At 42.0% G+C, this 24582-nt stretch overlaps 1 protein-coding gene across 10 annotated transcripts in view; it reads right to left on the bottom strand.

Annotated features, from left to right (window-relative positions):
• Window positions 1–1353: 1353 nt before the first annotated feature.
• Window positions 1354–24582, bottom strand: part of zmiz1a (zinc finger, MIZ-type containing 1a) — a 100236-nt gene continuing 77007 nt past the window's right edge. For 2 of the 10 annotated variants that reach the window (XM_010784244.1, XM_010784251.1), the window contains 19 exons: window positions 17885–17920; window positions 11268–11403; window positions 9432–9546; window positions 9072–9292; window positions 8780–8981; window positions 8375–8656; window positions 7922–8101; window positions 7651–7719; window positions 7359–7551; window positions 7120–7261; window positions 6790–7000; window positions 6539–6644; window positions 6226–6386; window positions 6047–6114; window positions 5890–5958; window positions 5522–5799; window positions 4997–5178; window positions 4280–4573; window positions 1354–4062 (listed from right to left, as the gene is read on the bottom strand). In XM_010784244.1, coding sequence (XP_010782546.1) covers window positions 3955–4062; window positions 4280–4573; window positions 4997–5178; window positions 5522–5799; window positions 5890–5958; window positions 6047–6114; window positions 6226–6386; window positions 6539–6644; window positions 6790–7000; window positions 7120–7261; window positions 7359–7551; window positions 7651–7719; window positions 7922–8101; window positions 8375–8656; window positions 8780–8981; window positions 9072–9292; window positions 9432–9546; window positions 11268–11403; window positions 17885–17920 — 3053 coding nt within the window. In that variant the 3' untranslated portion in view covers window positions 1354–3954. Of the gene's footprint in view, window positions 4063–4279; window positions 4574–4996; window positions 5179–5521; window positions 5800–5889; window positions 5959–6046; window positions 6115–6225; window positions 6387–6538; window positions 6645–6789; window positions 7001–7119; window positions 7262–7358; window positions 7552–7650; window positions 7720–7921; window positions 8102–8374; window positions 8657–8779; window positions 8982–9071; window positions 9293–9431; window positions 9547–11267; window positions 11404–17884; window positions 17921–21287; window positions 21514–21863; window positions 21987–22463; window positions 22524–24582 lie in introns of those variants that run through there. The other 8 variants (XM_010784307.1, XM_010784259.1, XM_010784284.1 and 5 more) reach the window with 8 other exon arrangements.

Genomic DNA, 24582 nt, shown 5'->3' with positions numbered 1-24582 from the left:
CTGTAAAGACCCGCGCGGAGGTGACAAACAGCGACACCTCGTGGGACGGTCGGGAAGTAAAACAACTTAATTTATGTTGAAAAGAAATACATACATTCAGTCAATGTAAGAAACGAATACAAGGTCCATGTGTTGTTTAGGAGTCTGACAAATGTTATGAGTCAGTTATATTATAACAACATTGTGTACTTAGTGGTGTCATGATGGTGTCATGATACCAACTAAACCAGAATCATTATTTTTAAGTTTTGTTGAATTAAATAGGTGATACAACAAATGATAATATTGCACTACACTACATCACTCTACAATAATAATGAACCCCATTGAGAATGACATTCGCATATTTCAGCATGCTAATCTTTGCTAGTCATATTTACATTTTATTAAATAAGTACAGAAAAGGAACGTCATCTAATTTTGCATCTGTTGATAGTCATTTCATTGACTAAAAAAGAGCAGTGATTACTAGTCTTCCTGCATAGAGCAGTTAAAGCTAATTGGATGAATAACAAAATACCTATTAAACCTCAAACTGTTACTTGCTGGAAAATGTATGCTGATGCCCTTTTTAACTAATAGCTTATGAATAAAGAAACAATTAAAGTTGTTAGATCTTTACACTACCGACTATTTACACACCACAGTTGTAAATAATAACCAATTAACGATGCCAGCAGCCTAATAATTTGATTATTTACCCCTGAGATTTTCCTAATGTGACGTATCAAACTATCAGTCAGAAGTCTTTTTGGTTATGTGCTATACCAGTCTGTAAATAAAACCACTATCAAAATGTGTAATGATATTTCAAATACTGTATTACCAAATTCTATGTTCATATATATAGTAAAATATGGTCAGTATTCTATTGATTGTGTAGCACAAATGATATAGTCCCTTTTATCTTTTTTTGTGTTTTAAGTTATGGTTTAATGCTGGTTGCACTTTGTATGTCAAAAGACGCAAAAGGCCATTAAATGTGTTTCATCTGAATACATATTTATTAGATAAATATTAGGATGTCACGTCATCTAACTACATACAGATTTGCAAGACTAAAAAACACAATGTTTTTTCCGACCAGTTTAGAAGATGAAATGATTGTACAGAGGATGTACAAAACCAAAGGCAACTGACACATGTTGTGCCAAATCCCTTCAGATTGTACCTTCAAAGTATACTTTTCCAAATTGCCAAAAAAATATATAAATTTGCCAACGTTTTTTAATTTTAAGTGTAAATTTGGAAACAAATTCGAAAAGCTTAATTAAAAGCTCTATGTCTCCATTTCCCAATTATACCTCAAATTGTTTTAATAATTTGTAGCACCTTTATAAAGTACACAGGTAATAGAGAAATACACAGAAGTTTAATATTACACAAAGGAAAATGTTCTTTTCTCTTGAAAACCCCACGTGGAGGGGTACATAAAGTATCTTCCATAAAATGAACAAGTGTGGTTAGAGAGGTCTGCACAGACACAATCAAACACAGACTCCATTTTCCAATTCAATGTCCGACAGGAGGATGCAAGCTTTACAAATTCTAAATACACTATGCACACTCCCCCTGGAGAAAATGAATACATTTCTGTTAACTTGTCTCTATTTGTCATTTACATTATATACACGTATCCCTTACATCCCCAACCCCACCCCCAATCCTCTGCCACAACCTCACCTTGTAATGCAAATAGGAGGGGGTCTCCCTCAAGTTCCATTTTACAATATTAATTGTATTCTCTTTTATATCCTCAACTCAATTTCAAATGTCCGCATTGAGACAGTACAATTTGTGTCGCTCAAATTACGAGACGTGATTTTGTGAAAGTTGCAGTTACAGTTACACACTGTGTAGGGAAATAAAACATCCCAATGCGGCAGTGCATTGTCTTTTACAAACATATAAACAAACACATACAACATCTGATCCTTCAACTGTGTTATATGCAGGCGATTTGATACATTTTTGAACATCAGTTAAGCCATATTTGGTTCTTCAATCAGATAAAAAATCTCTAAATGGGAAAACTAACATCATACAGCATATTTAAAATAACTCAAATGTACTGCATAAAACTGTGTAAACCAAATCATACTTAAAATCACTGGACAAAAATAATAACTTAATATCAAATGTGATGAAAATACACAAATTTCAGTATCGATATCAAAAACTCATTATCAGGCCTAAAAAATATATACGGGGGACATTTTGCACATTCTCACCATTAAATAAAGAGGACGAAGTCACAATAACGAAATTTAAAAAAAATCAGTTTTGGAGAAATTTGGACCTCTAAGCTGCATCTTTTTGAAAGTAAACAAGTAATTTAAAGCTGACCTAATATTCGTTCTCCTGATGCATTGTTACAAGATATTGGAGAACAATACATAGGTACTCATTACAAGGCCAGTGAGAGTGCATTTGGATCAATTTGTTACAATATTGGACTGGTTAGAAGGTATTCTGTGTGTGTGTGTGTGTGTGTGAGCGTGTGTAGTCCTTGACAGACATACAGTACCATGTAGTTGCCAGTAATAGATAGGTACAGTCACAAAGTATTCACAAAGGGTATATACAACAGCTCTGGAAACACTGTTGGACCATGCAGGATTTCCCTCCAAAAAGATGCAATTCAACAGTACAAAACAACAAAAGGAAAGATCAGAACAAACACACAGACGTTTCTATAAAACACAGTGATTTAAAAACTTCTGTAGACGTCTGTAAGATGTTGAAATCCTTCTCTTGCACCAACAAAATATCCAGGGCCAACCCCCTTACAAAAAGTATAGGACAACTTTGGTGATGTGTGTCTGATTAATTGATCAAATGTGGGACAAAGATAAAACACTTAAAAAAAGGATGACAATAAAAAAAAAAAAAAGATGAATTTGAAATAAAATAATAAATATAAAGACAAGAGAGAAAAATGATTTGATCAAGCACGTTTAGGCTGGACAAAGACAACAGGAGCCATTGGCACACATGCACTTGTGAACAAAATGGTACTGACTTTGATGAGGAAGAGCGAAACATTCCAATAAATACACAAGAACGACTGGAGACCGGCTGGAGAAGAAGTGCCAGACAGTTCATAAAGTGGATTGTTTTATTTTTTTCTCGTTCAATATTCTTCTTCCCTCCTCTGTCTCGGACTCTCTCTCCCCGCTGTCTTTCATATACGCTCGCATGCAAACAAAAGAGAACACGTAAACATACACACACATACGTAAATACACACACTGACACACTCACACTACATTGCACAATGTGCGCTCGTTTCCTCTGTCGACACTCGAGGACATGTTATCTCGTCCTTCAGTGCTCTGATTCTGATGAGTTCCAGCTTTTTCACTGTCACACACACTTAGAAAATCTCGGGGGGGCGAAGGGCATGGCATGTGCCAAGGTTTTGGAAGAACACATTCCAAAAAGGATGAAAACACTCTTACAAGACAAAAAGGAAAATAATAATAAAAAACAAAAAGCTACAACACTTTTCCTAGAGCTCACAGAGGCTCCTGTCTCCTCCATGTTGTTTACACATGATGATTATAGCTGCACAGTTTTCAGTTGAAAAGTCACAAATATCATATATGTATATATAATATCACTTTAGTGCCCGCCAACATGGCTGTAAAATGTGTGTTTCGAGTCGGAGGCGATGGAACTGGTGCGTGGAATCTTTACACGAGGAAAATAGGGAGTACGGGGATGAGCGGCGTTCCTGTTTTCTCCCTTAGAGTTCTCAATCAGGCGCCTCTTTTCAGCCCTGCCCCTATGCCACACATTATCTTTCGATAAACTCTGTATGCATGTGCGTGCGTGAGCATAGGAAGCTGCTTGAAGTATCGATACGAGGTCGGTGAGGTGTCTGTGGACGGACAGTCAAACACTTCAGGACTCCTGTTTAGGTGCATAAGGGTTAATAGCGGGGGTGAAGGGCTAGTTGTTCTCGAAAAGGGAGAGAAGGTCGTCGTTGCTGTTGGAGGGAAGATCCGGAGGGTCGAGGTATGATAGTAACTCGTCTGGGTTGGCCAGCTCTGGAAGCAGCTAAAAGGTAGAAAGAGACAATGAGCGGTGAAGGTAAATAACCCTGAAAACATATTATCTATCTAACATTGGACGACTTTTAATGAAATGTCTGTTGAAGCCAGTGTACACATAAACAAGCGTAAAAAAGATAGTCAAACAGAGCAAAGAGATGAGAGCAGCTGCAGCAGACAATGTTAGTGTTAACAGAGCAGTGGCCAGAAGCAGACACACTTACATCCAGAGAGGGTTCAGGCATATCCTGCCCGTCTGAGGAGGGGTTAAAGTTCAGATCGCTGTGGGGGTGACAGTTGGGCCCGGGCTGCTGAGGGTGGGGCTGAGGCTGCGTCTGGCGAGTCGGCTGCGATGGTTGGCCACTGTGATGCAAGGGCTGCCCTGACTGCCCACTGTGATGTAAAGGTGGCCCTGATTGGCCACTGTGATGTAAGGGCAGCCCTGATTGGCTGCCGGGGTGGGGAGATGCATGCAAACTCTGCTGCATGGAGTTATGGGACTGATCGGTATGGGACATCTGCAGGTGCAACAGGGAGACAGAAAGCAAGAGAGAGGGGGAGAGAGAAGTAAGAAGGTAGACACAAAGAGTGTTAAGAGAGGGGGGAAGGGGTTGCGTGGGAAGAAAGACAGGAAAAGCGAAATGAGTTCCAGCGTGAATAATGTGGAACAGGCCTCTTAAATGGGAGCTGTGTTCAGCGGACACATACAGCTGCAACATTATACGGCAACATGAGCATGTGAGCATGACTGAGCACACATACTGGCTACAGGCAGAGGCTGCACCTCGTTCCGATAACAAACAGGAACATCTTTAGGGTTGTCTTGAGATATTACTCTATAAACTTAAACATAATCCTAGTTTAACACAACTAGCATTGCATAGTGATGGACTGTTTCTCTGTGGGGAAAAGAAAGCAGCCCTTGAAGTAGATCTACTTACTGCATCATTCATGCCGTGGTTAAGGGGCTTGTCCTGGGAGAGGAGACCAGCAGGCCCATCTGGGGGGTGTGAGAGCTGGGGGCCATGGATGAAGTCACTCATGGGGGGACCTCCTCCACCTCCAACACCAGAGGGGTTCCCGTGAGGGAAGTCAAAGCTCACTTGGCTGTGGTAAGTGTGGCCTTGAAGGACATCAAATGTAAATACTTTAGTCAAAAAGGTAACTGCAGTTTGGCCTTGCTGACTTCTCTGATGAATCCATGCTGTTACAAAAAGTTAGCTTTTTTAAAGTGGATACACATTTTTTTTTTACTGTTATGAAACATTTAACAGAGCAATGAGCTTATAATATTTTTTAAAACAGGTTCAGCAGAACACTCTCCTTGAGGCTTTTTCTTTGTTTAATGCACTAGAGACACATCAGTAGTTCCTGCTGCAAAGTGCAAAACAGCTCACTTTTCCAACAAATGAGCTGACTGTTGTGTTATTTCTCTACGCAGTGGGACCATGGCTGCTATTCTTTACCTGCTCCAGGGTAATCTCCCCCATTGCCACTAGGATGTTGACTGGGGTGTGGGGGGTACGGGCTGGGACCGAGTAAGGGGCCAGGTCCAGGTCCAGAGCCGGGCCCTAGCTGGGCTATCATCTCCATCACATTGGGCATGGTCATCTGACTGGGGCTCATGGTCTTAAAGCGCTTGGCGAGCGGCCCATCGGGATCCTCTTTGATGTGTAGATCAGACTTTATGGGGACAGGTCGCCAGCTGCATGTAGGGTCTATAGTCACCTCCTCAAACTCTGAACTGTTAAACGAGAGAGAAGTGCTTGTTTAATTTTCAAACAATGGATTCAAAAGTAATGTGTTGATCTAGCAGAAGAAAGGGAAAACATACTTTTGGATGGCATTGAGGACTCCCCACATGTACTGGTCCACCTCCAGACCTTCTAATAATGCTGTTTTACTGAAAAGAGAAGAAAATGACAATCCATTAGAGGGCTTACTTAATAGTAATATCATGTATTTCCTAAAATGAACAGCTTTTCACTTACTTGCACACAGGACACCTCCATGTCCCCCTCTCACAGTTGAGCTGCAAGTAAGACTCCAGATCAAAGCACTGTGGAGAAAAACATCACAAATGCTCATTATCTTCTCCCGTTCACAGCCACATGTAGCCGGATTTCAAAGCAGCAATTAACCTTTAACACTTGTTTGAATCTGAACAAACCTGGACATGTTTGCAGTCATGCCCCCGCGCGGGTAGTTGGATGCGTCGGAAGGTAATGGGACATTTCAGCGACACTTTAATAGCCGTCTGCTCCACGCCGTCTTCCCCGTTAAGAGTGGTGCTGCCTGTCGAGGCCGCCACGCTGCTGAAGTTCCTCTTAACTGAAAAGAAAAAGTGTCTTACTTGTAAACAGTAGCAGATTTACTTCAATACCTACTTCAAAGCCAAACATAAAAGGGAACAGGTGTGGGATTGTGTAATTAAGATGTACTAATGCATATTAAACTACACAAGGAGACAACATGAGACATACCCTTGGTGATGCAGTGTTCTGCAGGAAGGAGTCTTTTCTTCAGGAGCCCCTGGAGGACGGATCGCACAGATGGCCTGTGGACCAGCTGCAGCACAAACAGGTGGGACTGCAAAGCAACACACGAAAAAGGAGATAAACAGGAAATCAAACAGAAAGTCTAATGAGCGCAACGCATATACTACATTTTTATCACTTCTATTATCGCATTATGTACTCTTAGAAATGATATCGTCCTGAGAGCGTGTACTCACACAGCAGCAGGCCGTGACTGTTATCTGGATGGTGTTTCGTCCAGGTTGGCAAACTTGCTTTAGGTGCAGGGGTTTGTGGGAGGTTTTGTTGTCTCCCCTCTCGATGGTGAGCGGCGTGGCGTTGACGCTGACCTGGACGGAGGCGGGCCAGTTGGTGTTCATCTGCCTGTCTTCATGGTGGTAGCACTTAAACTGGAGCTCAAGGTCCGACCTGGGGGAGTAATCAGACAAGAGAGTCAGCGTTATCATTCAGAAAAACAAACAGAATCTGTGAACTAAAAGGAGCAAAATGTGCAAATATAATAAAAGTGGAGTGTGTGCTGGTCCCACCTCCACATGAGGGTCTGGTGGACCGAGGGCCGAAGGTGGAACACGTGGTTACTGACAGCCAGGTTGTGCTCCAAGCGGAACGGCTCCAGCACCACGCCATCTCTGACCGGGAACGTCAGCCGCAGCTCCTCATTGGGGTGAGCTGGGAGAAAAGAAAAAGAGGGGGAGTCAGCTTTGAACCTTACGCTGGTAAAGTGACAAGACAAAAGATACAAGAGCTCGAGGATAAAAGCAACCACCTGTTTCAGTCTTCCTTTGGTACTCACATGGAGGGGGCGGAAGTGCTGTCATATTTGGTTTCATGTCTGGTGGAAATGGGGGCTTCGCATCCTGGTTTGGCGACAGGTATGGAGGAATACTACTTCCTGGGGTCATAGGGGGTGTGGGGTTTCCAGGGACCGGGGAGTGGGGGTAGTTAACAGGCCTTGGGGGCTGTAAAAGGCAGAAAAAAAAGCAATAATGAAAACATCTGTCTAACTCATTCCACATACATGGGTGAAAGTTAGTACAAGGGACATAACGAAAACATACCCCATTGCCTTGGCCATAAGAGTAACCGCTCCCAGAGAAGCTGTTGCTCTGACCGTTGAAGGGCTCTTGCTGTGAATGAAAAAAAGAGAAAGTATAATTTAGTATAATGTAGTTTGTTCCAGCATGGGCTATAAATATGAATCGTGATCTGTCTATCTCTGTATTTGGCACAGAGCATGCTGGGATAGGCTCCAGCCCCACGTCTGACCCTGAGTAAGAATAAATAGTTGTAGTAAATGTTAAGATGGATGAATGGTGGGGTATAACAGACCTTGTAGTATTGGCCCATGGGCATGCCAGGCGGGTACTGTCCCTGCCCCTGCTGCCCTGGCATCCTCTGGCCGGGGTAGTTTGGAGATGGCAGCGGCCTGGAGGCGTTCGATGGAGGGTACTGCGCCTGCTGGGGGGGGAACTGACCGTTAGGCCCGTACTGCTGACCCCCGTAACTCGCCTGGACAAAGAAAGTGAAATGAAAAAATGTCAAACAAATGCCATATGACAAAATATGGAAAGATATCAGACCTCATTTCTAAAACAGGGGAAAATAACTACATAAACAGAACGTATTTCTTTCAAACAACAAATAAATGGATGTTAGGGTTTGGAGGTTTCTTTTCATGTTTTTTTTGTGGTGTTTTAACGCTGTTTGCCTTAATGTTGACTTTCCACCTGCAGGAAAGAACATCCCACAATCTCCTAATTGTTGTCAATCATCCAGTCTCACCTCTCCAGGATACGGCCTCTTCATCCCCTGCATGGGCATGCCATGTCGGGGTCCTCCGGGATACCCCTGCTGAGGCATCCTTTGGCCGTGAGCTCCAAAGGGCACCATGCCTGGGGTCCGAGCCTGGTTCATGCCCATGGGAGGCCCGCTCATATTAGGGTTGTTCATGCCTGATCCCATGTTGGCTGGATTCATACCTCCAGGAGGGCCTCGTGGGCCTGGCTGGTTCATGAACTGGCTGTTGTAGGTCTGTGTGGGGCCCATTTGGAACGAAGAACACATCTGGAGGCAAAACAGAAGGTGTTGATTATTTAGGGGCTCCAACAGGTGGATGTTTTCTGTGTAGATTTTTATGTTAAAGCCTATTTGGTAGCTCTAAACATCTGTGATTGGTGTGTACTGTACCTGTCCATACTGGTTCATATCTTTATTCTGGGTTTCCTGCATAGCTGCCACTGTGGCTGTTGCTGTGGCCGTTGCCGTGGCAGCAGCAGCAGCGACAGCAGCAGCTGCAGCTGCGGCGGCCGGCTGAGTGAAGTCACCAGGAGTACGTGAGTGGGAGGTCATTCCCATTCCTCCTTGGGGGGGGTTTGGGCCTCCAGAGTAACTGTAAAAAAACACAGAACACACGTTTTAATCATTACGGTAGATTTTATTGCTTGATATATTTTTTTAAGAGTCGTATGCAGTTGCTTACTTTCCGCTGTATCCCCCAGGACCCCCAGGGTAGCCTGGCCTGCCATACATGCCCTGCTGCATGTACTGTTGGTTGGAGCCGCCTTTGTTGGGAAACTGTTGCTGCTGAGCATTAAACTGGGGGGAGTTCATCCCCCCTGCACTGGCAGACATACCCGAGCCCATAGGGTTACCTCCGGGGTTCATGGGGTTATTGCTATTTGCCATATGGTTACCGAGCACCTAGATTCAACAAATACAGAAACACAAAGTATACATTAGGGTTTGTAAAATAAACAAAGCAGGCAGAAGCTTCTGAGTCAAGCCTTAAATGTTTGTCAGTATTTATATAATTACAGGCTGGATGCTGCTCATGACATACCTGACTCTGTGACGTGTTGGTGACGCCCCACACTGTTGTAACCACAGACAATGACCCAGGGGGCTGGTTGGTGTTTTGTTGCCAGGGGACAGAGTCATAGGGAAAGGATCCATCACTGGAAAGTAGATCAAAAACAAAAACATGAGCCTGATGTCATTTTAAGTTTCGATTGGCTTACAAAATAAATAGAAAGCCAACAGAGTTGCATATCCGTCCAGAGATGTGAATAATTTGGGAATATTTCTTGCCAGAATGTGAAGCAATTTGAAATGTTTGGCGTATCATTTCAAAACACATTTCCAGCCAGGATATCTACTCATGGCTGCTGCACAGTGAGAAGAGCAAAAAGCTCCAAATGAGCCCATGAGGAGTTGCATAGCCACACACACACCAGAAAAAAAACTAAATATGATTAACTCGTTTTTTGGAGCTGTTGAAAAGTACTTGGATATGGATGGGGAGAGTAGAGTTGGAATGTTTAACATTCAGATTTAAAACAAATATAAGGGCAAAATATGAGGTTCTGCTTCACATAATAAACAAGCTAAATCCTCAAGGGGAGAGGCAAGTGGCCAGTGGAGTGGGAAAGTACTGCTGTTTTTGGAGCGCAGCTTGTTTTCGCTCAGAGGTTAGCTTCTGGAATGGACAACTTGTTCAATATTTCCCCATAAAGGCACAACATTATCCCTAGATCCTTAGCAGAGGCCTTACACTTTATTTTCTTCGGGAGAGCTATGAGCACACAATGTTCCCCAAAACATTACTTCACAGCTCTCCAGTTTGTCCCCCCACCCCAAATCACCTCAGCTCCACTCAAAGTTATTCCGGAGCTTTTCTTCAAAAATGGAAAATCTTTCGGGGCGTGAATCAAATAGCACTGAATTCAAGATAATACTGAAGGACGAACTACTTCTGCACCCTGTCTCTTAAAGATACAAAAGGGCCCCTTAGTTAGCGTCTAACTTTTAAGCCTGAATTAGTTTGGTACAATATGGGAGAATGTGTTATGAAACAAATTAAGCAAAAAGGCAGAGAAATAGCTACATTGTCAAAGCTTCGGGAACTTTATGGCATGTTTTCCTTTTCTTTATCCTCTATTTGTTTGCATTCTTTTTTTGTTCTCATTATACATCTTCCCTGTCATCTACACACACTTTCCCACAGCTCCCATCCACACAGACGCTGCAACATCTAGACTCAAAATAGACTATTTTTGTCATTGAAATATACAATGTTAACCTCGGCTTATTCCTCTTTTAAACGAGAAATGTCACCTTTTCAATGTTATTCCTCACAATGAAAGAACTCCCACTGATTGTTGTAAAAGACAAAGGTTACATATCAGCTGATGTTTGTGTTATTATCTTCTATTAAGCTCAATTCATGCGGACTGAGAGTTTATCTCAAATGAGCTACAGACAACTGACAGATGGCACACACACATTAAGGCTGGTCTCAGTCTAAATATCAACAGGTTCAACACTAATTAAATCAAACAAAAATATTTGAATTTCATAAATGTAATCAAAAGTAGCAGGAGTGTCTGGCGTACCATATTCAATAGAATAACTAGAGCCAAAAGAAAAAAGCAGTATTAACCTAATTTATTCAGAAGCAAGTGACAAGGCATTGGATTGCCAATTCACAAATGTGCTTCACAGATTGTATGCTGTATAGTATTTTGCCCTTGATACTCCTCTTTTTACAGTTATTTTAAATACACTAAAAACTTCACACAGATAACACCGGAAAACAGTAACCTTGAAGTACATGGAGAATCTGGGTTTACTGGAAGATAAGCACAGAGTTTATTCCTGTGTCAGGCTCCCCACTGACCTGTGTGTGAGGCCGGGCTTCATGCTGTTCATGCTGGGCTGCATGGGGACTTTCCCCTGCGGTTCGTTCTGCCGGCTCTTCTGGTGACGCAGCAGGAGGAGACGACCCAGCTCCTCGCACCACGACGACAGCAGGGCTGCAAGGGAAACACACAAACAAACACACATGCACATGCGTTAGTCTCTGATCAACAAACAAACACACACATTTCTCCTTCATGGACATGGGTCTGCTGCACTGTGTATTCATGTGGCTGTAGGTGCATGTCAAAGGTCCCATGTGAGAATGATTACATAGAAAACAATTGTATTTTCTTGTTTCAATTGTTACACCTTTAAAGGTCACCTAATATGCAAAATCCACTTTTATCTCTCTTTTATACATCAACATGTGTCCCCTTTGTGTAAAGAGATTCTGAACGTTTCAGGAAAAAAGATTGGCTCTCTTTTTGTCCTGATCCATTTATATAAAAACCAGCCTGAAAATCAGCTGATCAGATTTTGGCCACTTTATGATGTCATAACGTTTTTTTGGCTTGTGTAACCATTAGCCAATCACCAACCAAGGTAACCCCCCCCCCCCACACCTTATCACCTGAATCTCCTCCTAGAGCACCATTGTGTTCTTTTTTAACCAAATATCTCTCTGAGGGGCGTGGCTCCTTATTTTCCTCTGAAGTAACAGACAGAGAATCAGCACTTTTGAAACAGGGCTGAAACAGAGGGGATTATGGGATGCTGCCATGCATGATCTGTTTGGTATTTCAGCCAAACACTTCAGAGACATGTTTTGTATATATCTGAGACCTATAATAAAGTAATAAAAAACAGTGTAATAGGAGACCTTTAAAAGTCAACTTCAAATGAAAACAATCACTATGTTGATTCTTCCAACAATGCAAAGGCCTGAATCGCTTGTGTTGAACACCTGACATAATAGCTAGAGCCTCCAGGGGGCAGCCTTACTCAATACACCTCTGTTGATATTTGCCTGTGTGGATTTCACAACAGTTACATCACATCATCTCTACCTGCAGTGTCAAATATAAACTGAAATCTCTCCACTAACACAAAGGACCTCCCAGTTTTTCAGCCACAGAGCGGGAGGGGCTGAAATGGAGCGTGAGAGACACAGAGACAGAGTGATTTGGGTTACAGATATGATCTATGTAGGAAGTAAGAAACTGTGATATCTTCCCTCTCCTCCACTCATCAACACCACTTCTTTCTTCTCCACACTTTCCACGTCCTTTCAAATCTCTAAGGACTAATCAAGTCGTGTAGCTTTCTCATCCTCCTCATGAAGACAAGAGATATTTATTTGTATCTTGCCAATTTCATTTTATAATTGTTTTCCCCTATGCCAATCAACTTGTCATTCTTGAATCGATCAGAGTCCTGCGGATTATTTAAACACACCGCCTCTTGATCGTAGAAAGTTGTCTTGACAAACCAACAAAAGAAAGGTTACAGCGTTCACTACTTAATTAAATAATTCAAGAAGCTATTTTTAGCCCCGTAGACCCAGATACACCAGCTTTTATGAAGTGCTGCTGTCAGGTTAGGGGTTTGAAGATTTGAGTAGAATAGAGTTTTTAAAAAGTGTTTTGCGCCCTTAGGAAATCTTGAGGTTTAAACAATCTATGACAATGAAATTGGCATTGAATTCATAAGATCAACAAAGTCACACACATAAACTGCCTGCGAGAAGGCCTGTAAGTGAAAGGAAAATAAAAAAACATGGCATTAAATGAAAGAAATAACCAATTGTTGTGATTTCGAAATTGAATTGCTGTTACAGAGTTGTGCCATCCGTAACCTGTACTAATTATGATTAGACTAGAGCTAACAATGCATCATCTTTTCTGAATGAATAATATTTGATCAAACAAGTTTCTACCTATAAAGACAAACAAAAAAGAAAAGGAGCGAAGGGAAGAAGAAAGAGAGAAAAGGAATGAAGAACAAAGCAGACAGGAGCAGTAACATTTTCCTCTGGAGGGTGGAGAGAGCCAAGCCTCCTAGTTAAAGAGGAATTATTCCACCCTGCCATTACGGAGAGCTTATCTCCCCACTAAATCACCACCTCTGCACCGAGGGACTGTCTCTTCAACTGGCAACCCACCATTTAGACCTAAAGATCAGCTCCAAGCACAAGTGATGGAGCCGCTGCTGCAGGGAGAGAGAGGCGGAGAGAGGCAGAGGACAGCAGAGAGAGGCAGCGAGCTATCACATCAGTGTGGCTACGAGCCACCAAACCCAACAAGCTGACAAGGCTAAGAGTGAAGGTCCGCTCAGGGCAACGTTCATATTTAGCAAGATGAGTACAGTGTGTATGACCTTATTTTCACCTCACAGCCCCCTGTGTGAACACCATCACAAACCAGCAACTACCACGCTCCTCTCACCTCAACCCTTCACTCAGCAGTAAATACCCTTCTTACACACTCCTCCTCTCAGCCTTTTATTCCGTCTGTTTGTTGGCAGTATTGTTAATTACGATACTAGTTATCCTCTCTTGGCTGTTTTTTTTAACTTCACTCCTGGAGAAATATAGGAGCAGAGGTCAACAGTACAGAGGTGTCCGTCTCCTTTTTTTTATTTATTACTATTTTATTTAATCAGATACTTAATGCTGAAGACAAGATCAGCCTCATCTGTTTCCAGTCCCAGTAGAAAAGTTGCTTATAAAGAGTAGAGGAATTAAGTACTAAGGGTTTTCTTTCACAAGATTGATTTACAACATCATAAGATAATAACTTTGGTATTTGATGAGACCGCTCAGTTTCGGGGAAATCATATTAGTTTTACTCCTCACACAGAGTGGATTGAACCTGGATGTTTTTCTTTCTGTTTCTGCGTGTAGCCTGGATGTTTAATAGGGCCAATCTTTCCACAAACACTAGATATCCAAAGGATCAAGTAGCAGCTCTGCAGAACGTCAGTGCTACTTGATGAAGTGTTGACGGCCGTTTACAGTTGAGTAAGAAAGCTGAGATTGTAGCTACAGTATGAAACATTAGGCCTATCGGGAGCTTGTGTTGCCTGAAGCCACCTTCTCTAACACTGAGGGTTTGTGTTTCTATATCAGCATTTTCTCCCTGGATACTTTCACAATCCATACAATTCTAGCTTAAAGCTGCATCTAATTAATCAGGGAAATGACATGTGTACTCAGACATACCCTTGTTTGTTGGAAATGTTTAAAGGTGCATTTCCCTGCCCTTGAAAAAAGCTACTGCTTATCCCCTAGAAATCCTGTAATTGAGTTTATTTAGGCTAATCTCACTATTCATACACTTAAACTGCAAGCAAGGACATCAAAATGTACTCATGACTGCGCAATTAGTCAAGTTTTCTCTTTAAATACGTGGATATAACACAGTTACTGCTCCGGGTGATGGATGTCTACAGACTGCAGTGACACCAGAGTGAGTCTAATGCTGCTGGGTGGTGTTGAGGTGTTTTCCCAGGATTCTCTGCACTGTCTGAACACAGAGACCTCTCCTTAACAAGTGTCCTCTAGCAGCGAAGGGCAAGACAAGAGCTGATCCTCTTCAAATAGCTCCATTTCGTAAAAGCTGTGGCTTTTAATTGAGTAATACCAAGAGACATATGGACCCTCTTCACTCAGGCTGTGTTTAATGCTGTATGGCTGAGTGATAGCAGAAGCCCTGGGTCATTCTAACCTCACCTCAGCCCCTCAGGGAGCAGCAGGGAGGGAGAGTAAGCCCTGGTAACAGGCTGCAAGGCCCATTAACTAATGACAGTGTGTGTGTGTGTGTGTGTGTGTGTGTGTGTGTGTGTGTGTGTGTGTGTGTGTGTGTGTGTGTGTGTGTGTACAAGGAAAGCCCAATGCTCATTACAATGAACTCTGATAGTGCAGTGTGTGGGCAAGCATCTGTGTGTGGTACAAAGCCTTTGAGCATATCATTTGCTAGTTAAATCAGGATAGGTTGCTCACTATCTGATTCTAGGGGCGGTTTAAATGTGTCCGACACGATTCAGTTAAAGATGGTGGTGACACCCCTTTGTTGATAAACACCTGACATGATTTAAGTGTGAAGCCCTGGTTCCGCCACATGTAAGCTTCAACAGGGTATATCATGGCTGGGAAGGTGGCCGAGACACCCTCGCCTTCACACAAACTGCTGTGCCCTTTAGGAAGGCATTTAACACTCAACTCTTTCAACAGAGATGCTGAGGCCAGCAGCAGAGTGTCATAGTGCCGGACAGTTCCCAGGTGTGAATTACTGAACTAAACGTGTTATATGACTACATAGGGAAGCATCATTTTACTTTTACAGAACATTTGGCCTATAGAGAAGAGAAGAACTCGCTAAAATGGCCTAATTGTGTGCTAAATGCCAGCAATGAAGTGAAGTCCACACACTAAAATGGCAATTTCAGCAGGTGCAAACAGATTTTATTCTCTCCCGCAGCCCATCAGTAATTGTGGAGCTTGTCACATCCTCTGTGTTAAAAGGGCAGCAGAGATCACCAAAGACGTAGTGCAATTTTGGGATGAAAAAAGTAAAGCTATGTCTTAGAGTAAACGCTGGTGTTGCAGACTATGGTAAAGTTGCACAGGCACTCCAGGTTTGAAACAAAATAACTTAAATATGAAAATAAATGACTGAATTCCCTGTACGGCTGATACAGATTTGGCTCAAAAGCAATTACACAAGATCAATCAAACACAAGAAAAAGCCAAAACTTGTGTGGTATTAACATAAAAATACACTGCTTATGTCTTGATCACTTTGTTTTGTTTATTTACAACTATTTAACAGAACAAACTCCTTATGGGTTTAAAGTTTTCAATGTTTCTCAAATTGCTCCAGTGCCACCTATTTTCCTGAATTTGTTTGGGCTAAACAAACACATTACAGTTGTTGTTGTTGTTGTTTCTTTGACACATTGCAATCCACTATCCACTGAAATTCAGTGCAGGAGGAGTGCATTATCTGGCTCCACTGAAGAATGAAGCTACACCTCCATATCAAGGTACTGAAATGGTATCACTCAAGAGTTTGTGATACAGCATCATGTACCAGATAGAGGGCTTAACCCCTTGGTTGTATTTACCACTGAACTTCTTGTAAAGGAGATGTTACATTTGACTGTTGCAATTTGTCGGATAACATTACAAAGCAAAGATTGGTGGCAATCAATGGCACCAAGGTGGCTGTGTAAGGTTTTCACAAGGCCCATTTCAAATGTATTGATGTATTCCTAACAAGCATTGTGCTAACTATGCAGGACGTTATTCAAATCAAATCAGGTTTTATTTATATAGCACATTTAAAAACGATTTTTGGTCGAGCCAAAGTGCTGTACATTTAATAAAAACACAATAGCAAACAGAAGACAACAAATTACAACAACAAATAAAAACAAAACACAGGGAAATGTCAGGAGTCGTACTCCGCTCTGACTAGAAGGCCAGAGAGAAGAAGTGAGTCTTTAGCGTGGATTTAAAATCCCCTAGGGTCTGGGCCGACCTCACATTAAGGAGCAGACTGTTCCAGAGCCTGGGGCCAGCTGCTGCGAAGGCTCGGTCACCTCGGGATTTGAGCCTGGTCTTGGGCACTATCAGCAGTAGCTGATTATTAGTTCTTATAAAATAAATAAACCTTAATCGATCTCACATCCCTTCCCTCATACAACACCACGTCTTAGCCTTAAAATTCCCCAAAATCTGGAAATAATGCCAAATCTTGATCACCAACGCTGGGCACGCCAGGCTTTGATAGAGACATGTAACACTGTGCATTCAGCTCTTCTGTAGTTTTGTTGGTAACAACACAGACAAAGGAGAAAATACTACATGAATAATTACACTTTTGGAGCATGAACACTGCGGCACTAGACAGAGAAGCCTTCAGACAATGTGTGGGATGACAACAAAGAAGCAGTTTTAAAAAGATATCATAGGCAGAGGTCTGTAAAACACTGGCAGATAAGTCTATGCTTTGTGGGTACAAAGTATTATGCAAAAGACAAATATGGAGGGGATATAAAATCCTGCGAAATAAAAAAAAAATAAGTCATGCTTTTTGCAAAAGTGTAATGGAAGCCATTTAAGCAGTCAATGATATCCCCCATCCTGCCCCCTCTCTGTTCAGCCAACTTCTTCCAAGAGAAGAGCATATCAAATGGGCTTTAGTCTCAACAGCTTAGAGGCAGAACAACTCAAACATGCCCTGCAGAGAGACAGCGCTGTGTCAGGAATCACACTCAACCAAAAGCAGGCCTTTAATGTAACTAAATGTTCCCACAGATCAGAATATTCCAAATCTGAATCAGCCTCTAACTTGAAATGTGTTATTTCTGCTTTTTTTTTGACAGACTGAAATTTTCCTGAATTGTTTTCTTTTTCGTTCGCATTGGTAAAACCATGCAGTTTTTCTTTTTTGGCTGGTTTGACAGAATTTCATCCACGACCTCTGGCAGTACACCAGACACGAGGACAGAGGGGGGGAGAAGATGAATGGAAGGATGCTAGACAGAGGACAGGTGGAGATGGAGGGAGTGGGCGGATCCCCTCCTCCCCGGGATGTGTGTGGGTCACAAGCCAAAGAGATGCTGCAGCCCAGAAAGGGAGGGTAGCTCTACCTGAGTCACTCTGACATCTCCTGCAGGTGCTGGTTTCTGTGGGGTTCAAATTACACATTTTTAAATGGGGCAGAGTTATAAGAATCAGCATGAACACCAAACATAATGCAGTATGACGACCGGGTCGGACTTAAGGTGCAAAATGTCGGAGCTCAGGCGGGAAATGTGGGATCTCCGTGTCGCATGTTGACACAAAAAACAACAAATACAGTAAATTACATATGTTATGTTCAGTGGGGTGCGACTAGTCCAACTGACTTGATTGAAACATAAAGTGACCTTAAATGTCCATTCTCAATGTGTGTGCTGTTATCACATGATTCAAGGACTAATAAGTTAAAGCACTTTGTTGCAAAAGCTTATTTTCTTTATATATTACACTCTAGTTTCAAGAAAATAAATGACTGGTTTAATTTGTCTCCCTAATTAATGAATGAACAGCACACTTACACCCTAAAAGTCTCTCTCCGGAAATTCAAATGAGCCTCAGTTCATAATGATATTAAAAAAAAAAAAAGCAGGGAAAAAAACTATGAAAGATTTTTGGCATTACTCTTAATAATACAAATTTCAAAATAGTTTATTTTCACTGGCTGTTCCAGCTCTATTTAAGATGCTTTATATATATTGTGTCGCAAATGAGTAACCACGTCAGTTGCAAAGCCCTTCAGGTTTGCTTTAGGTACATCTGTTATGACATTGTCCTATAGATTTGACCTACATCCCCGCTGGAATATGAAATTCAGGTGGCCGGTCAGATGTTCTGTGAGTCAGCGCGTCCTGCTTACAGTGTTAAGCCTGGGGTCACGGCCTTCCACATCTGTATCAGAAAACTGTCACAACACTCACAATGATCCTACGTAGGCTCACATCTATTATTCACATCTGAGTCACACACAATGTGCAGTAAATACGCACAGTTTCACTCATAGGCATGTAAAAGAAAGCAGGGAAATGCACATGGGCGCACAGGTATGTGGACAAAAGCATACGAACAAAAATTGAAAATAAAAAGTAGAGTAAATATGGAAACTGAGGTGTGTGTTGGTGAGTAAACAAACACAGTCGGTGTCTGTGCTTTGTGAAGATGTGCTTATAGAGTAAGGCGCCTCACACGGTGAGAAAGAGCATCAGAGAACAGCAAGCTGTGAATGAATTGCTCTTATCAGCAAAGCACAGCTTCTCACCACTGGAAGGGAACTAGTAAATATCACATTCCTAATTATAACCAGACACACTTCTTCCACAATATGTATTCAATATATCTCACACTGTTGTTCCGTCAATGAAATCATTAGGGTGAAAAACACAAACAAGGATTCTCAGATTTCCTGGAGCTGCTGTTTCAATTATAAGAAAAGTGATTAAAAAGGGTGATGAGATTCCAGCTGTGGCCTTTTTTGAGGTATTTTAGTAAGGCAAGTCTTGAGAAGTATCAATGGGAGGATGTCAACACACCTTGAGTAGAGCGCTGAATAGATAAGGAAGCAATTAACAAGACTGAAGAATGTCTTCCTGAAACACATCCTACATGAATACTCTGTAGCCTGGAGCCCTGAGAGCTCCACCCTCTCCACTATCACTACCTGACATCAGCTGGTCCAACCAGAATTTCCTCTCTTATCTCAAGCAGTAACTCTGACACAACTTTACCTATTCCAACTTGCTTTTGTTCAGAGGAAGGGGGGGATGTCAAGCATGGAAATGATTCACAGAAAAAGCAGAAAGACATTGCAAAAAAAACAACATACTGTTTAAAATCAAATGTCATGAATGAGTCACCAGACAGGCTGATGGGAAGTGTGTTGAGTACGAGACACAAACACAGCTTTGGGGCCAGAGAGAAAGGAGGAAGGCCAGAGGGAGAGGGCGGCAGCATGTGGCTTTAAGGTGAGGAAGTAGGGTTGTGTATTGGCAAGAATCTGTACATATCATACAAAGATACAGTTCTATTAGAGTACTGTAAGCAAGGGGATACATTTCTTTTTAAAATCCAATAAAATACTTTTATTATTTATTTCTAGTCTTTTAATTTCTCTAATGTACAATGCCTTGTCTTTTTATGCTGCTGCAACGCAAACATGTCCCAAATTGGGAGCAATAAAGTACTTCTTATCTTATTATAATATAATTTATAGTATGATATGTTCAAATCAGAGTAAAATGACAATAGTTATGAGTTAATTAATTCATGAATCAAAGACACTGTAACAACATCTTGTGCAATCTGGGCCCTGCCTGCCAAAAAGCGTTCAAAGTGAATCATATTCACTTATCAGTAGAGTTTTTGAGTATTGATACAATATACCAAAGCATGATATCATGAAACTGTAGAGTATGGATATTCTTGTACACCCCTGTGAGGATGCAAAAAAATGTAAAAAAATGTTTCTGCGGTTTACACCCTGCTCTGGCTAACAGGAAGTGCTGCAGCCCAACGACAGCTGTTGAAGAGTTTTCTACATAAAGTCAATCTTGTTGTTTTTTGCAACAGCAATTAAGTTGTCTGTGTTAAAATGATGTCAAACATTATATAGCCAGCAGCATCATGTCACTTTTACTGCCTGACCGCCCTTTACTCATTCATGTAAAGTAAGTGTTCTCACCTAATGAGACACTGACTTTACCATAACAGCAACTTTTTAACATCACTGAAGAGTGAATAAAAGAGTGCACTGATCTAACTGCATTGTCCTTCCTAGTCTACACAATGCCTACTGTTCACAAGGACTCAATCTTACCTCAATACATAATTGACAGCAATGGCCATGATTGTGTCCTTAAGGTGTCTAAAGTAAATAAACTAAACACAAACTGACAAAACCATGTGTTTTTGTTCCATCTATTTCTGTTATAATTAAATAACTATTTTACTATGTGATCTGATTTTCCTAACCCTGAGCAATTTGAACCCCACCATTAACCCCCAACATAAAGCACAAAACATCAACTTAACTGTAACCTTTAACCACAAAACCCAGAAACAAGACAACACTTAACCAATACACACGTCAATGTATTCTTGTGCACATTGCACACAGGCAGAAACACACTCAAGAGTAACCCTTTGAGAGAAGCGCATGTAGGTCAACCTGTGGTCAGCTGATCTGCACTGATCCTGTCCTGTGTGAGCAGCAAGTGCTTTGGACTATACTCACACTAAACACCAGACAAGATGGAGGAAGCCCATTTTATCTATGGCCTAAATTACAGCTCTAGACACAACAATGACAAAGCACAATTTAATTGAAACGTTTTGCATAAGAGTTGACCTAAATCAACTTCTCAATTGGCCTCCTGATCCTGCCCTTCGCATACTCAGATAATATACCAAACAGCTTTGTGCAGAGATACACACGTGGACAGCGGACACAAACACACACACAGACACACACACACTTACCCAGAGCCAAGCAAAGTCCCTGCACATCTCATCTTATTCCCTTCATAGTGCAGAGAAAAGACTCAAGTGTCACAAATGCTCCTGTTCCCGCAGAGGCCAGTGGCAACTCTCAAAGCTTTTGCTGCTTCCAAGCCTCCTGCCTGCGCCTTATCACTCCCAGCACATATCCCTTACTCTGCTCACTCTTTCTTTTCTCTTTCTTTCTAACTTCCTCTCCTGTCTTCCTCTCTTCTTTCCCTTTGCTCACTCTCTTTCTCCTCCCTTGCTCTCTGATCTGTCTTTTCCCCTTGTCCAGCGTCTGCACAATGCACATCAATTATTCAGAGGCAGTCTCCCGGTTTCTCCGGCTTATCCAATCAGAGCGGGGCTCTGGACTAATGGGCTCCTGCTGTACCTGCTACCGGCTCCAACACACTCTCGAGACTGCGGGGGGGGAGGGAGGGAGAGTGGGAGGGAAAAAAGGGAGAGAAATAGACAGAGGGAGCAGAGGAGACAGTCGAGGAGGAAGGAGGAAGCGATAAAGACAACGAGACGTCGCAGACAAACAGATAGAGAATATATTCCAGTGTTTCTCACCTCTGTCCTGAGGTGCTGTTATTGATGTGCTCTGCCTAGTCTGTCTAGCGCTCCATTGCCCTGTTACTCTAAGCTGCCGTCACACACGTAGCCACACGGGAACACACATGCACACATGCATAATCTGACAATGTGACTGCCATTTGTCAGGAAGGGCTAAAAAGAGGAAACAACAAGTGAAGAATCTGACAGCTCAGATTGCAAACTTGCATAAATGGGTGGAGCCAAGTATGCTATGCAAGGCTGGCTGCAGGCCAACACATGAGAGAGGAAGTGGGAGAAGATAAAGCATGAGATGTAAAGATCAATCTACTCAAAGGCAAACAAATAGTAAATGATCAAAGAGGGGATTCCTGCCTGCAGGACATCTAGCCTGACAACGTCCCCTTGTCTTCATCGGAGGCCACTTTGTAAATCCCATTAACAACACACATCAGAGACTTGCAGAATATCTGAGTGCAACTGAATTAAAGAAGAAGCAGAATGATGAGGGTGAATCTGAGTTCAGCTTCACTATGCCCGCCCCTACCATAACCCAACATGGTGAAAAAACACAGTGACTGAATTAACAGGAACGCTATGATTGTTCTCTCTGCTCACCTAAATGTTGAGATGTGCAGCTGAAGAGCGGGAACGCACACTGGCCTTGTGACCGCAGAGGGAAGTTGTCTTTTTGTGTGACAGAGACACAGTCATCAACAGTTGCACCAATCACAGAATCGAAACAGACACAACAGAGGCGTTGTTGGACAGAAATATAACTTGTAAAGGGTGTATCTAAAGGCCCCTAGGGGATAATAAGGAGGGGGGGGTAAGTCCTGAGGTAAGGGTGCCAGATCAGTCAACCCTGAACAAAAGGAGGATTTAAATCATTTGCTCATCTAGTTTTGACAAGAACAAAGTACTCTGTGTTGGGGGGTGCTTCTGCACTGCCGGCTCAGCTGGGATATTACCAAAATGAGCTTACTTGCAACTGTGTAAACCAAACTAATTAAATAGCAATTGATAGAGGACCCAATCAGCCAAAGGCAGTAACATGCAGCTACCCTAATAAGTATTTCCCCATGAGCTTTTTTTCTATAAACTTCATAGTGAAGTTCTGAAGGTAGATTTGAGTTGCAAAGGGGTTTCATCATCTAAGGCGAGCCACTGGAGAGTGTCAGAGGAGAGGCCTAGTCTGCTAAAAATAAACCCTGTTTCCTGTTAATAATTCAACGCGCTGCTCTTACTCAGCAGTAATTAAATATAAAAGTCTGTAAGGTTGATTGGGTCAGTAACAAAAAGGATGCCTACACCTTCCTCTAGTTCTACACACACAGCTCAAAGATTGAAAGAAAGACGGGTGAGAAAATCAATCAGGGGAAAGTAAATTGAGACAGATAAGTGGAAGACTGTTGTAGGCCGGAGCAGGAGAGAGGTGTGTGTGTGTGTGTGTGTGTGTGTGTGTGTGTGTGTGTGTGTGTGTGTGTGTACAGACACTTACACACTATGCAATGACATCTCTAAAAAGGCTAAGGGGAGTACACTCAGCTGCTTACTGAATTATGGAGATTATGAGTAGGTGAAATGTTTTCGAGCTCTGTGTGTGGGTCGGTGAGCTTTTACAGGACATGGAGTTACAGCCACACCCTAGAAAGTTTCTGTCTTGTTGACACAGCAGAGTGGCTGTTTTCCTGAGATTAACTGCGAGCACACTCTGTTCACTGACAATTCTGTTGGAAACAATTTTACTTTTTAATGTCACACGCGAGTAGGCAGAGGGAATACTAAAAACAACCAGGAACAAATGAAGATCTTTTCGTCATATTTTCCCTTTTCTTTCTCCAAACAGCTAAAAACGAAGACAATCATCACATGTGTAGATAAAAGAGATCTTAACAATCACCTGCTCTTTAACAAACATAATAAGCATTCACTACTGGAGCTCAACCTTCTCATAACATGAGATGCCAACATAATTGATTAAATAGTTATTTCTGTGAGCGAGACAGGGGAACAACAAGCAGCAACCTGACTTTAAGCATTAAAGTAGTTTCTTTAGAACATACTGATCATTCCAGGGAGCAGCAACCTTTTATCCGGAGCGTGTCAGGTCATGTTGAAAAAACAACGAGTACAACTGAGTAACACTTCAGATTTACTTTCATCTATAAAACATTTAACAGGAGGAGAAAAGGCAAGTTAATTGACATTTAAAAGTGTCATAATGATAATGTTATGGGTTTATTATCGGAGCTCATGCTTCATAAAGAAAGGAAACAACCATGTTGGTGACTGAGGAAGGAAACAGTAAAAGCCTTGATAGATTATGTGCCTAATCTGATTTAGAGTCTGCTGAACTTCACAGTAGCCCAACAGCTCAGAGTCTCTCTCTTAGAGCTCTGTCTGTTTGTAGGGCAGCAGCACATCTAGTATCTAATGACCCTCTCTGCTGGAGGTCAGCTAGTACAGTAGCAGACTACAGATTATAACAGGGAAACATAGTCAACTCTATGAAGATTTGGGAATTAACAATGACCTGTAAAGCACTGTGTTTGCAAAAAAAAGGCATCATGTGCGACTCCACAAAAATACAAACTTCAAAGTGGTTCTTTTCAAGAGTGTAAACTAAACGCACATATGCTAGCCGCTAGGATGCTAACTGCGTAAAGCTGGCGGAGAGAGAAAACAGTGATAATGCTAGCTCACATAACAGAAGATTAATCTCATTCAGATTAGA

The sequence above is a fragment of the Notothenia coriiceps genome, unplaced genomic scaffold (assembly GCF_000735185.1).
Source record: "Notothenia coriiceps isolate Sejong01 unplaced genomic scaffold, NC01 NC01_scaffold00000668, whole genome shotgun sequence".
Taxonomy (NCBI): Eukaryota; Metazoa; Chordata; class Actinopteri; order Perciformes; family Nototheniidae; genus Notothenia; species Notothenia coriiceps.
The sequence above is the reverse complement of the archived record's forward strand: the minus strand, read 5'-3'. Positions and strand labels throughout refer to the sequence as shown.